This window comes from Vigna radiata, chromosome 5, assembly GCF_000741045.1.
Source record: "Vigna radiata var. radiata cultivar VC1973A chromosome 5, Vradiata_ver6, whole genome shotgun sequence".
Taxonomy (NCBI): domain Eukaryota; kingdom Viridiplantae; phylum Streptophyta; class Magnoliopsida; order Fabales; family Fabaceae; genus Vigna; species Vigna radiata.
In genome coordinates, this window is record NC_028355.1 from 15,020,737 (window position 1) to 15,033,088 (window position 12,352).

General features: G+C 30.6%; 1 protein-coding gene across 1 annotated transcript; it reads left to right on the plus strand.

The window, feature by feature from the left end:
• Nucleotides 1-508: 508 nt before the first annotated feature.
• On the plus strand, nucleotides 509-3,181 carry LOC106761003 (probable trehalose-phosphate phosphatase J). Its single transcript, XM_014644470.2, has 10 exons — nucleotides 509-1,035; nucleotides 1,135-1,275; nucleotides 1,354-1,425; nucleotides 1,550-1,642; nucleotides 1,730-1,789; nucleotides 1,893-1,994; nucleotides 2,130-2,277; nucleotides 2,368-2,438; nucleotides 2,582-2,674; nucleotides 2,818-3,181. Exons 1-10 carry the CDS (start codon nucleotides 886-888, stop codon nucleotides 2,884-2,886), a joined length of 999 nt encoding a protein of 332 aa, XP_014499956.1. The 5' UTR covers nucleotides 509-885; the 3' UTR covers nucleotides 2,887-3,181.
• The last annotated feature ends 9,171 nt before the right edge of the window (nucleotides 3,182-12,352 follow it).

Consider the following 12,352-nt stretch of genomic DNA (forward strand, 5'->3'; position numbering starts at 1 on the left):
ATACATATATTTCTTTTTTATATTGTTCCGAACATTATATATATCAATAGTACTCTCTTTTTATTATTGAATAAAAAATATAATATTTCAACATTTCTTTTTTCATAACACACTATTCCATCCTTTTGTTAGATGATTGAAGACGCAAACAACCTGTTTGGATTATTGATTATTGACCAGAGTAAGTAAAACTATACATGCAAACCTCATGTTCACCCAAGAATCTTTTCTGACAAAACCATAAAGAGATGGATAGAATAATGGAATGCAGATAAGTGGTAAATGGAACGAAACTACACCATCGATTCAGTGAAGGTTCCAAATTATTATGTGCACTTTTTTTTTATGGCAGAAAAGGAAAATAAAAAGGAAGGTAGCTGTGGGATCATGGTGGCCCCCATATTTTTCATATTTAGTAATAGTTGCTGAAAAGTACAATAAGTAGGGGGAGAGAGAAGTGTTGTTTCGTCAGTTTCTGCCGTGAAGACTAAGTTTATAAATTGACCGGACACACCTGGCTGGTTCGTGACTTGGCTAGGCAAAGCCAACTAGTGAAATCCCTTCTGATTTTTTCTCCCTTCAACTTTTTCATTCTATAAAAGCCCCTTATTCAGCACAATAACAAGCCAAGTACCACAATCTCCTTCTCTTCTCTTCTCTGCTTTTGCACTCCTCCTCCACACCCTCCCTCTATTCCCTTATTCTGCTTCCTATTTTCCTTTTGCATTTCAAACTTCTCTATCCACAATCCAAAGTGTTTGAACTTTAGAGAACATTATGACCAACTAAAATGTGGTGATTCACGAGGTTATTAACACGTTGGTTGCCGTGACAGCGTCCATTTCAAACTCAACCGTACTTGCAAGTGCAACAGTTCTACAATCCATGGCTGTGCTTAGCGGGTTTTGGAGCCTGCCCCATAAGAATCTTGTGAAAAGGTTGGAAGGAGCTAAAGTTGGTGCTTGGGTTGATTCAATGAGAGCCTCCTCCCCAACTCGTGCCAAATCAGAAAGCCAAGAAAAAAGATACTGGATTGTAAGCACAACATATGATGATATGAACATGTGATTTATGATTATAATAAGTCGTTGTGCTGCTCACCTGACTCTGCTTCTATTTCCCAACTCTTTGCAGCTTTATCATCCTTCAGCTCTGAATACCTTCGAGCAAATAACATATAATTCCAAAGGCAAGCAGGTTGTAGTTTTTCTTGACTACGATGGAACACTCTCCCCTATCGTTACGGATCCGGACAAAGCCTTCATGAGTCGAAAGGTTTTTCTTTTGTTCCCTCTTGTCTCATTCATTCTGGTACACAACCTTGTGTGGGTGACTGATTTTTTTTCATATTAGATGAGAGCCACGCTGAAGGGAATCGCAAGACATTTTCCCACAGCAATCGTGACCGGGAGGTGCAGGGACAAGGTACATTTTCTTCAAAGCAAAATAAATACAAGAATGACTTATGAATTATAATTCAATCATCATCATAAATATGTTTCCCTCTCGATGTTTAATAAGGTTGTTTCTTTCTGATTTTCTTTTTCAGGTCTATAACTTTGTGAAACTGGCAGAACTTTACTATGCCGGGAGCCATGGCATGGACATCAAGGGGCCAACAAAAAGCCGAAGTCCAAAGCAAGTGAGAGAGAGTTCTTGAAACTTATAACCGTGATGAAGATTCTATCTTTTGCGTAGCTTAACGTTGAAATTTGTTGCTTTGTTTCAGGGTAATAATAAAGCAGTACTGTTCCAACCCGCTAGTCAATTCCTGCCCATGATCAATGAGGTTTGTTTTTACTTTGAAATGCAAGGCTCTATTTTGCCCCTGATTAACGCGTAACAGTGCATAAGATGGTAACTGCGTGGTACGTTATAAAAAATAATTTCAGGTGTACAAGGTGTTGTTAGAGAAAACAAAGTCTGTCCCAGGGGCTAAGGTCGAGAACAACAAGTTTTGCTTGTCCGTTCACTTTCGTTGTGTTGACGAAAAGGTACAGGTCAATTTACTATACAATTGTTGAATCAATAGAATCACCAAACTCACACGCACACGCCAAAACACATTTGGGTAACCTCATTTTATCTAACCATTTTTACCCCTTCTTTTTCTTTTTCTTTTTCTTCAGAGCTGGGCATCCCTAGCGGAGAAAGTTAGATTGGTGCTCACTGAGTACCCACAACTTAAGCTAACCCAAGGCAGAAAAGTGCTAGAGATTCGTCCAACCATCAAATGGGACAAGGGAAAGGCTCTTGAATTTTTGTTAGAATCATTAGGTCAGTATATATAAGTTCATGCAAAATAATTAGGCTGTACAAGACACATGACTGTTCTGATTCAATATAATATTGTTTGCGTATTTCTAGGATACGAAAATTCGAGTGATGTGTTTCCAATCTATATTGGTGATGATCGAACAGATGAGGATGCTTTTAAGGTAATAAATGCTGTCACCTGGTTGGTTTGTTTGTTAGTTATAGTTGAAAGCATATTGCTATTGTATATTTCATTTTTATGGCTTCCATATGTTTGTTAAGTGATCAACTTGTTAACGATATGGATATAATATATTCTTACCAGGTTTTACGCAGTAGGGGTCAAGGAATTGGGATACTTGTTTCTAGAGTTGCAAAAGAAACAGATGCTTCCTACACCTTGCAAGATCCATCAGAGGCAAGTCCTATAAATATATTCCATCTACCACAATTTATTATAATATAATTCACGCATCAATATCTTATATATATATATATATCTTTATTGCGAATGGTGAATCTGAAAAATATATAACATTATCTTTATGGGCACATACACAGGTTGAGCAATTCTTGCGGAGATTGGTGGAATGGAAAAGATCCAGTAGTGTGAAGTGCACAGAGTTGTAGATTTTGTCGATGATGATGAGTTAAAGAATTGACACCACCACCTTCGAAGGGTTAAGGGATGGATGGAATTGTATGACTTTATAGTTGAAAATGGAAATAGGATCATTCCATTTTCTATAATTATGAATTTTTTAGGACAAAGTCCGATCAGAAAGATTGCATTGCATGCGCATGCGGATAGTGAAAGGCAGATGTTTTATGGCGAAGTTGCAAATGCTCCGTCAACTTTGTTGCTATGAAATGAATATGAATTGTACTTATCGTATATGTGGCCAACATATACTCAAAATGATAACTACGATCTCCAACACCAAAAAAGCTGATTTAGACATTCACAAATACAAAATGAGTTGGTTTAGAAATTTCAATGTCGTAATAATCCTTCCACACAAAAACTCTTCCACTTATGCTTTATAAGTGTTTGTAAATATACAACCATAACATTACCTAATTTATTTATTTAATAAATTACCTCTCTCACAGTGAACACACATACATTTTTGTAAATCTTTACAATTTTGTTTTTTCCATCTTGTCACTTGCCATTATACGCCAGTGTTTTAATTCTGTAAATAAGAGAAAATTAAATGAAAAAAAGGAATCTTATTAAAAATAATTAATCAATTTCTTTATATAAAATCTAATCATCAACTACACAATTAAATACTTGGTAAATTTACTTAATAGTTAACCAGAAAAGACATATCAAATCCAATTAAGAGAGACTGCATATTAAGATCATTTTCTAATTATATATGCAATAGATTGAATGCAGTAAACCCATGCTCCGTGCATCCCAAAATAACTACACTTCAAAAATAATTTTTTGTAGTAATAGACATTTTTTCAATTAAAAAATAATTTTCAAAATAAAACTACTTTCACGTTAAATATATTATTTTTATACGTTATAAAATAAATTAAAAACACAATATTTCATTGAAAATAATAATTGTTTCGGATGTAGGATCCAAGATCAAACACAATCCAAACTGTTTCCGCTGTGATTCCCACAATCTTCCACGTTCTCCCATGGATCGGTTGTGACCTGCACGCTAGCACTCTGACGCTCAAGTCAGCAAAGTCACAATGAAATCAGTGTACATGTGATTAGATCAAAAGTAAAATACATGGCTAACATTTCTATATTTATAGGCTTCAGACTGAAATAATGGTTATTAACTACCTGTAACCGCTAACCCATAATCCCGCAATATTCGTTCATTACTTGTAACTGCTGACATCGAGCCCGCGATATTCCTTCACTAAGTCCACTAATAATCTGTTATGATATGTCTGTGATTCTCTTAGGCTCGACCGGTCGGTATGCCAATTATTGAAATTATTTTATTCTCTGTTCATATCTGTGCATTTATGTTCATATATTTTTATACTTATATTCCTTTTNTATATTGCTCTNAANAATTATATATATCAATTGTACTCTCTCCTTATTATTCAATAAGAAATACAATATTTCATTCTTTCTTCTTTTCTAATATGGTATCAGAGTCATGATTAAAGTCTATCCTAGCGAGTTCTAAGTGGGCATTTCTGTTTCTATTCCACCCATTGTCGTGCCAATATTGGACCACCCAATTTCTACTATCACGCATGAGATGTCTTACCTCGGCGTGAAGGGAGTGTGTTGGAAGTCCCACATCAACTAGAGATAAGGCCAAATTAAAATATATAAGTGAGGTGCAAACCTCACCTTACAAGCCGGTTTTATGGACCACTCATATCTGTGCATATCTGTGCATTTCTGTATCTATTCCACCCATTGTCGTGCCAATATTGGACCACCCAATTTCTACTATCACGCATTAAATGTCTTACCTCGGCGTGAAGGGGGTGTGTTGGAAGTCTCACATCGACTAGAGATAAGGCCAAATTAAAATATATAAGTGAGGTGCAAACCTCACCTTACAAGCCGGTTTTATGGGGTTGAGTTAGACTTAAACCCACTTTCTAACACCAACCCACCCGATCGACCCCCATTATTCCTCTTATGCGAATATCATCTTACTTTTCCTTTTTCGCCTGACCGACCATCTCCTTATACTACAATAATGTAAATTAATTTTTTAAAACTTTAATAACAAAATTGTAATAACTTCGAAACTGAGGAAGTATTAAAAAAAAGAAGTCCAAATCATATGTAGTTTTAGAGAAAAAAAAATAATAAGTCAATATACTAATCAATTTAAATACTAATTTATAAACTAAAAATTATTAATATCTAAAATAATTTCTACTATGAATAAAACATTATAATTAATATGTGAATTAATCACTAAAATTCATGTCTAACATTCAGCAACTAATTCGTGATAAATTCACTTACTAATTATAAATTTTTATTCATAATAGAAATTATTTTAAATATTAATAATTTTAAATTTATAAATTACTATTTAAAATATTTATTATAGTGATTATTTTTTTTTATTTCTAAATTTAGTTACTATTTAGACATTTTATTGTATTGTAGTGAATGAATGGATAGTAAAACTATTTTAATTTGCTGATATATATCGTTTAATTGCTAATTTTTTAAGAGATAGAGTTAAGAGTAATAAGTAGTGTTATTTAAAATAAAGTTTTCTTTTAAAAGGAAAAAAAAACTGAGAGGTTAGAATTAGATCTTTAAAAGGTTATGATTATATCGCTACTCTTAAAAATGCTTTCTAGAACATTTACTAGATCAATTAGAAAATAATGATGATAAAATGAGATGTATTTACAATTTTGTGATAAAAAAATTATTTCATATCAATTAATCGTGTATTTATGTTAGTCTTAATTATTTGAGTTCTATATTGTTTTAGTTTCAACTAGATTCAAGATATATGTTGCACAACTAAGTTAATCTTAATTTAAATTACTTTTGGAAAAATTAAGATTACAATTTGAAGGACAACAATTCAAAATTTATCTTAGTTTAATTAAGATACAATTAATATTAGAAATGTGATTAGAATTTGAGTAGAATACAAATTAAGAATCATTTTAAGATAAATTAAGATTACAAATTATATTTAGTTAAATTATAATTAATACTGCAAATAAGGTTACAAATTTTAGTTTAATTAAGATTAGAATTACGGTTAGAATTTCAATTAAATAGTTTAGTTAAATAAAGTCAACATTACAATTGATATAAGAGAATGTATTACAAAATTTGGAGAGAAAGTAAAATATGCTCAAAATTCAAATTTCAATTAAATGTATACTATAAACTGTTAATTATATTTTAGTTAAATAGATTTTAAAACAAATTCAATTCTACAAATAAATTTCATAATAATTAACGAATTTATATGGATAAAAATAAATTTATTCACAAATTTTATTAAATATTTTATAATTGAAATTATGAAAAATAATGAATTTGTTAGTAAAATTCGTCTATTAGATCTGTTAGTAAATTAAAATTTATATTATTAAAAAATGTTTTTATGGTATCCATCGATAACGTATTTGATGGTCTGTTTTGTCGACAATGTCTGTGACAATCTATTTTATTGGTAATTTTGTTAATAAATTTTTGACGAATTTTTTTGTGAGTTAATAAATTGAGCGACAAATTGCATTGTTCAATCTGATGAGATTTTTTATATATTAAGAGGATATGGTGAGAAGAAGAGGATGAGAAGAAGGAGAATGTGGAGCAAAAGGAGGAGGTTGGAGTTGGTGGTGGCGACGGAGGTAGGACGACAAGAGTGGTGACACTGTGACGACTCGAAAGTGCGATAGTGATGCACAGATGTTACAATTGTGGTTGTTGGAGTTAAAGAAGTTGAATGAGGAAAAAGAAAAAGAGGAAACGAAAGTGAATGATCCAGAAATGACTGTGATTGACATGGCGGTGAAGTTGATAGGAGTGGCTGAGCGACAAGAATGAGAGGAGGAGAATGAAAAAAAAAAAAAAAAAAAAAAGGAAGAAAAAATACTTAATCGCAATTTTAGTAGGAAATTTTATCAACAATTAGAATCTAATTACCAATGAATATTTATCAATAGATATTTAAATGAATTTATCAACGCGCTTTACTGACGAAACTGTCAATAATCGGTTAGTAAAATCGAATTGGCCACAATTTTTTGAGTGTTTCTCTCTCCACCTCCTTCGTCTCGTCCTGCACCTCTCGCATATTTTGTAATTCTTCCTGTACCCCTATCCCCTACCCCTGTCAACCTATTTATTTTTTTTAAAAAACTTTGGAACTCTGCCGCAACTCACATCACACCCTACAGCCCTTTTTTCATTCTACCTCTTCTCCGTCTTCCTCTCCTCCGGTGGTGTCTGTTGGTGTTTCTGTTGTATTGTGTATGAATCTGTGTATATATATGAAGTGTTTACATGGGATGGGATGGGTGTTGTGTGTTTGCAAATGGATCTGCTGGAGCTGAATGGGATCGGGGGTGGGTTGTGTAAGAGGAGGTGCCGAATGTGCCGTAAGACGAACGGCGGAGGGGTATTGTGAGTGAGATCTGGAACCGCAACTGGGTTTGCGATTAAAGCCCGCCGCAGGTCGGTATGCGATTTGTCGTCGCCGCACATGGACATGCGGTTAACCTGTGCCGCAGGACGAACAACATAGAGGTAATTTGTTTTAGGTAGTTTGTTAATTTTTTTAAGTAGATATAATTTTATATATCATGTATTAGTAATGTAATTTATATCAGTTATTGTTTACGAAATGATATCATATAATTATTTTTAATTTTTTTTTTATATATTATTTATTATGTAGATAAATTTAGATAATTTTTTTAAATTTGTCGTATTTATTTAAGTATTATAATAAGTAATCTTTATGTTCTTATATTTCAAATTTTGTATGTATTATTATAAATTATAAATTATTTGTTTTTTTTTATGTCAATATTTTTTAATAGATTAATTTAGTTATTTAAAACTATACTTTAATTCATAATTTATAAATGCAATAAAAAAACTTATCAAAAGTGTCAACTCGAACCTAACCGCAACATAAAGTGCGGTTCGTGAACGCCACAAGACGATGTGCGGCGGTAGCATTAACCGCATGACGAAATGCGGTTGCAGTTTTATCTTGTCGCAACTCCAAATGCGGCGAAAATAACTGCCCCATGAAATGCGGTTGCAAAAGAAATATTGTTTAAACTGCAAATCGAAATTTGGAAAGCAGAGGTTGAGTTTGTTTCATACTAACCTCGGTGGACGTTCTTCTTCAGCAACAAGCAAGCAAAGCATCACCACTACTCTTCTTCTTCCTCCCACCAAGAAACAACCAAGAAAACCACTCTACTATATAAGAAGAACCAAGGGGTGCATTTCTTGTGTTTGCAGGTAATTAAGGATGTAATCATTAATTTTAGTTTGACTTTAATTAAATTAGGAATAAAAATGTAATTTTGGAGGTGCAAGGAGAAAGGGGTGAGGTGTAAGGAGAAAGACTCCAATTTTTTTTATTATTAACGAATTGTAAGTGGATAATACGTCATTCTCTTGTAGTGGTTTGATTAAATTTAATTATTTTGTTAAAAAACTTATAACTTTTTAATTAATATGTGATAGAACATTATTTATTTTTTAATGTTATTATCTTTATGAAAATTTGAATTTGCAGTTATTAATAATCTTCAATTTAAAATAAATTAAATGTTTAACAAAATATTGTTATTTTTTATTTTTTAATCAGCAAAATATATATATATATATATATATATATATATATATATATATTGTATATAATTCAATAAAATATTTGGGGTGTTCAAATTCATGTAAAAAAAAATTATGTACATAGTCTTTTATATGTTAAGTCACAATAGTACAAGATTTAAATCTCTATTTAAAATGTCCCAAAATATACTACTACAGGTTGGTCATTTACCGAGTCAAGCTAACCCAATTCACTTATTAGTAACTCAAAAAAATTTGAATCAAATCCAATCTATCACTGGTTGATGGGTTAAACCGGTTGACTCACTAACTCATTTAATTACAAGTGTTTTTTTTCAACTAAAAAAATAACATTTGTTTTAATTGAAATGTAAATAAATTTCAGTCTAAAATAATGATAAACTTATCATTCAAAATATAAAAAAAAAAAAAATACAATACAATACAAAATCAAGCATAAAAAGCAAAACAAATATATATCTAACATTGATAATTTTTGTGTAACTTATCTGATAACTTTTTGGCAAGTATACCAAATCGTTACAAGTAATACAATGAATAAGTAAAGTATCGTTCTCCCAAGGGACTTATGCAACACATGACAATTTTTCCTTTTATAACTCAATTAGACATCAAAATACACAAAACAATACAAGAAACTATTTTTGGTATTTCATGAAACATTTGGTGTGCCAGGAATTGGTCTTTGACTAACATTACAGTAACATCCTGTATAAAATACGTTCTCTGTTCAAGCATTCACAAAAGTGTATCTTGATTTAATTCCTTAAAGCAAGTTCTAAAATTATCCATTAAATTATGAATTCCTTAATTAATTCAACAGATAATTTTGCATTAAAATCAGATGTTTAGAATGACCAAAAGTACAAAAGTTATTCCTAGCATCGGTTCCTTGTAGTTTCTTTTCTTACGTTCCTGGTTCTAAAAATACTTCCCAGTATAAAAGAACCTTTAAAAAGAATTATACTTTCGTATAATCTAAAGCAAGTCAAGAAAAGAATAAGAACAGAGACATATTGCACAGGAAATTTACATTAATGTATTGTCATACAACCGATTCCAATGAACAGAAAAACTAGTCTCTCCTAGACATCTAAAACGTACTCTTTACAGCAATTCCTTGCAGAAAGTGAAGTCTTGATGTCTTGAAAGGTCTCCTGACGGTCTTCTCCAGTTCACCAGAGCATTTTTCTATTTTTTTCGTATCATGATATCGTTTCTGCCTTTTCTGTCACGTCTTTTAAGAGTCACTTAACTTCCTTAATTCAGTTCACAAGAGTGTGTGCGCTGTGCGAATTTATTTTAATTGCTGCAATGTTATTCGTTGAGCACACAAGTATATGTGCGCTAAGCGAATTCCAAAATTTCCTTTTTTCAACTTCTCTTATTCGCTCAGCGCACAGGTCTTGGTGCGCTGTGCGAATCTATTTTTTCTGGCTCTGCGAATTTGGCTTGCGCTCTGCGAGAATTGGTTGATATATTCCCATTTATACATCTTTTCCTGCACAATAATTTACGTAACAATCTACTTCCTATTACAACTTTTCACTGAGTAATAACATGAATAATTATAAAATTGAGATCATTTATAAGTGTAAAAATAACTCATTTTCACACTTATCATTATCCATCTATAATATTAGAGTCTTGAATGGATAAATTCACAATATTTTGCTTTCTTGAAACATTTTTTTATCTTCACCTACAATACAAGAAAACAAGAGTGTACACCCCTGATTCATCCTATATGAGTCGGGTTCTTAGTAAGTGAAGTTCATGATTGAGACATATAAAAATTTCAATTTTTTTTTCAACTCAACCCGACTTAAACCATTGGTGGATCGAGTTGACTTATAGGTTTCAATCTATTTTAACAACACTGCTTAGTAGAAACTCTATTTAGTATAACATTTTGTACAAAATATTTGAACATTTGGTAATACCTTCACCATCCATAATGTTCTAAATAATGTGTTATTTTACCCACTACTGTCATATGATTTAATATAAACATTTTTAAAATATTGTTACTTTGTTTGTAGGATCTTAATGAAAACGAATAAAAGAGTTACATATAATTAGTTTTAAGTTTTATTCTTCATAAAATATCAATAGGTTAAGAAATTAGAATTTGTTTATGTATGAAACTTTGATATATTTTAGTTTTCAAACTTTAAAGATAAATAGAAATAATTGTTTTAATCCAATTATCATTAAACAATTTTTATTTATCAAATGTATTTTATACTATCATTTAAGTTGTTTAAATTGTTTGATACACTTTTACTTCAATGTTAGTTAAAAAACATATTTGATACGTTAACAAAAAATTTATAATTAAAAATATTATATTTATTCATTTTTAGAGTTTAGAAATCAAATATATCAAAATTTCAAATATAAACAAAATTCCATTTCACAATAAAAACATATTTACTAATGAACATAAACCTTCTAATTTAGGCAATGTAGATTATAATTATATTTTAAGACAATATTACTTCAGGAAGTAATCCAATGGTTAGTTACTCTTATTTTTACGTTTGATATTGGTGTAGTTACAAATAATTGATATAAAAATTCACGTATAGTAAGATATTTTATATTTTTTATGTTTTGAGTTTTTAAGTTATTACACCGGTCATATTTTAGAATTGGTCTTATATATTTAACTTTTTTTTATTAATTTGTAATATAAAAAAAATATTTTTATGCTACTTTTATTTATTTATTTATATATATATATATTATAATTTATTTTTATCATTTTCAATAGTTTTATATCAAAGTTAAGATTAAATATAATTTAAATTTTACTTTTTTTTTATTATTTGAAATTTTTTAAAAATAGATCTATTATAGGATTATCAGCAGATAATACTTCAAATTTATTATATTAATCCTAATTAGATTACTTAACTGAAAAGATCGAATCCTAATTAATGAAAAATATTTAAAATAACTAATATGAAAAGTTTTTTTAATGTCACATATTAATTCTTAGAGTTTATATTTGAGTTAAATATGTTTAGTCGGTATCACACGATTTTTTGGATTTAGTTCCTGTTTGAAATTTTGATTGTTTTTAATCTTTATAATTCTGAAACTGTTATAAATAGTCCATAATTTTGGATGACTGTTAACTTTTTTTTGACGTGGCTAACAACTAATGAGTGCTCCTCCCTGCACCTCACTCCCTTCTCCCTGCACCTCCCAAATTACCATTTTGTCCCTAATTTAATTTAGTCAAAGCTCATTTAATGATTACTTAATTATCTCTGTTTTCTAACAACTATTCTTAACTACCAACAACCAACAACTCAACTCTGATTATAAACCCTAATACCACTTAACATGCACCTCCCTCACCTCCTTCATGTGTACTGTTATTGTTCATTGTGTCTGAAGCGGAGAGACTCTAGATATCGGTTTGGTGATCGGTGGTGTTGATCCGTGTTAGTAGTGGTGATCAGTGCTGGTGGATATTTGGTGGTGGTGTTGCAGTAGAAGATAAAGCGCGAGGAAGAAAACAAGCAAAGGTTAGTCTCAGAACCAAACCAAATAACCGCACTTCGATTAGCGGTTAAGGCTTGCCGCCTTTCGAAATGCGGCTGCTACCAAATTTTGAAACAAATAAGAAGAAAAAAAATTAAAATTAATAATATATTAAACAAAATAACAAAAGTATTACTTATTATAATACTTAAATAAATACAAATAATTAAATAAATACAAATAAAAAAATATAATATTTAACAAAATCAAATTTAC

Coding starts and splice junctions, on each gene's coding strand:
- LOC106761003 (XM_014644470.2), top strand. CDS start 886: ATGGCTGTGCTTAGCGGGTTTTGGAGCCTGCCCCATAAGAATCTTGTG. Junction 1,643..1,729: donor AAAGCCGAAGTCCAAAGCAA/GTGAGAGAGAGT, acceptor GCTTTGTTTCAG/GGTAATAATAAAGCAGTACT. Junction 2,278..2,367: donor ATTTTTGTTAGAATCATTAG/GTCAGTATATAT, acceptor GCGTATTTCTAG/GATACGAAAATTCGAGTGAT.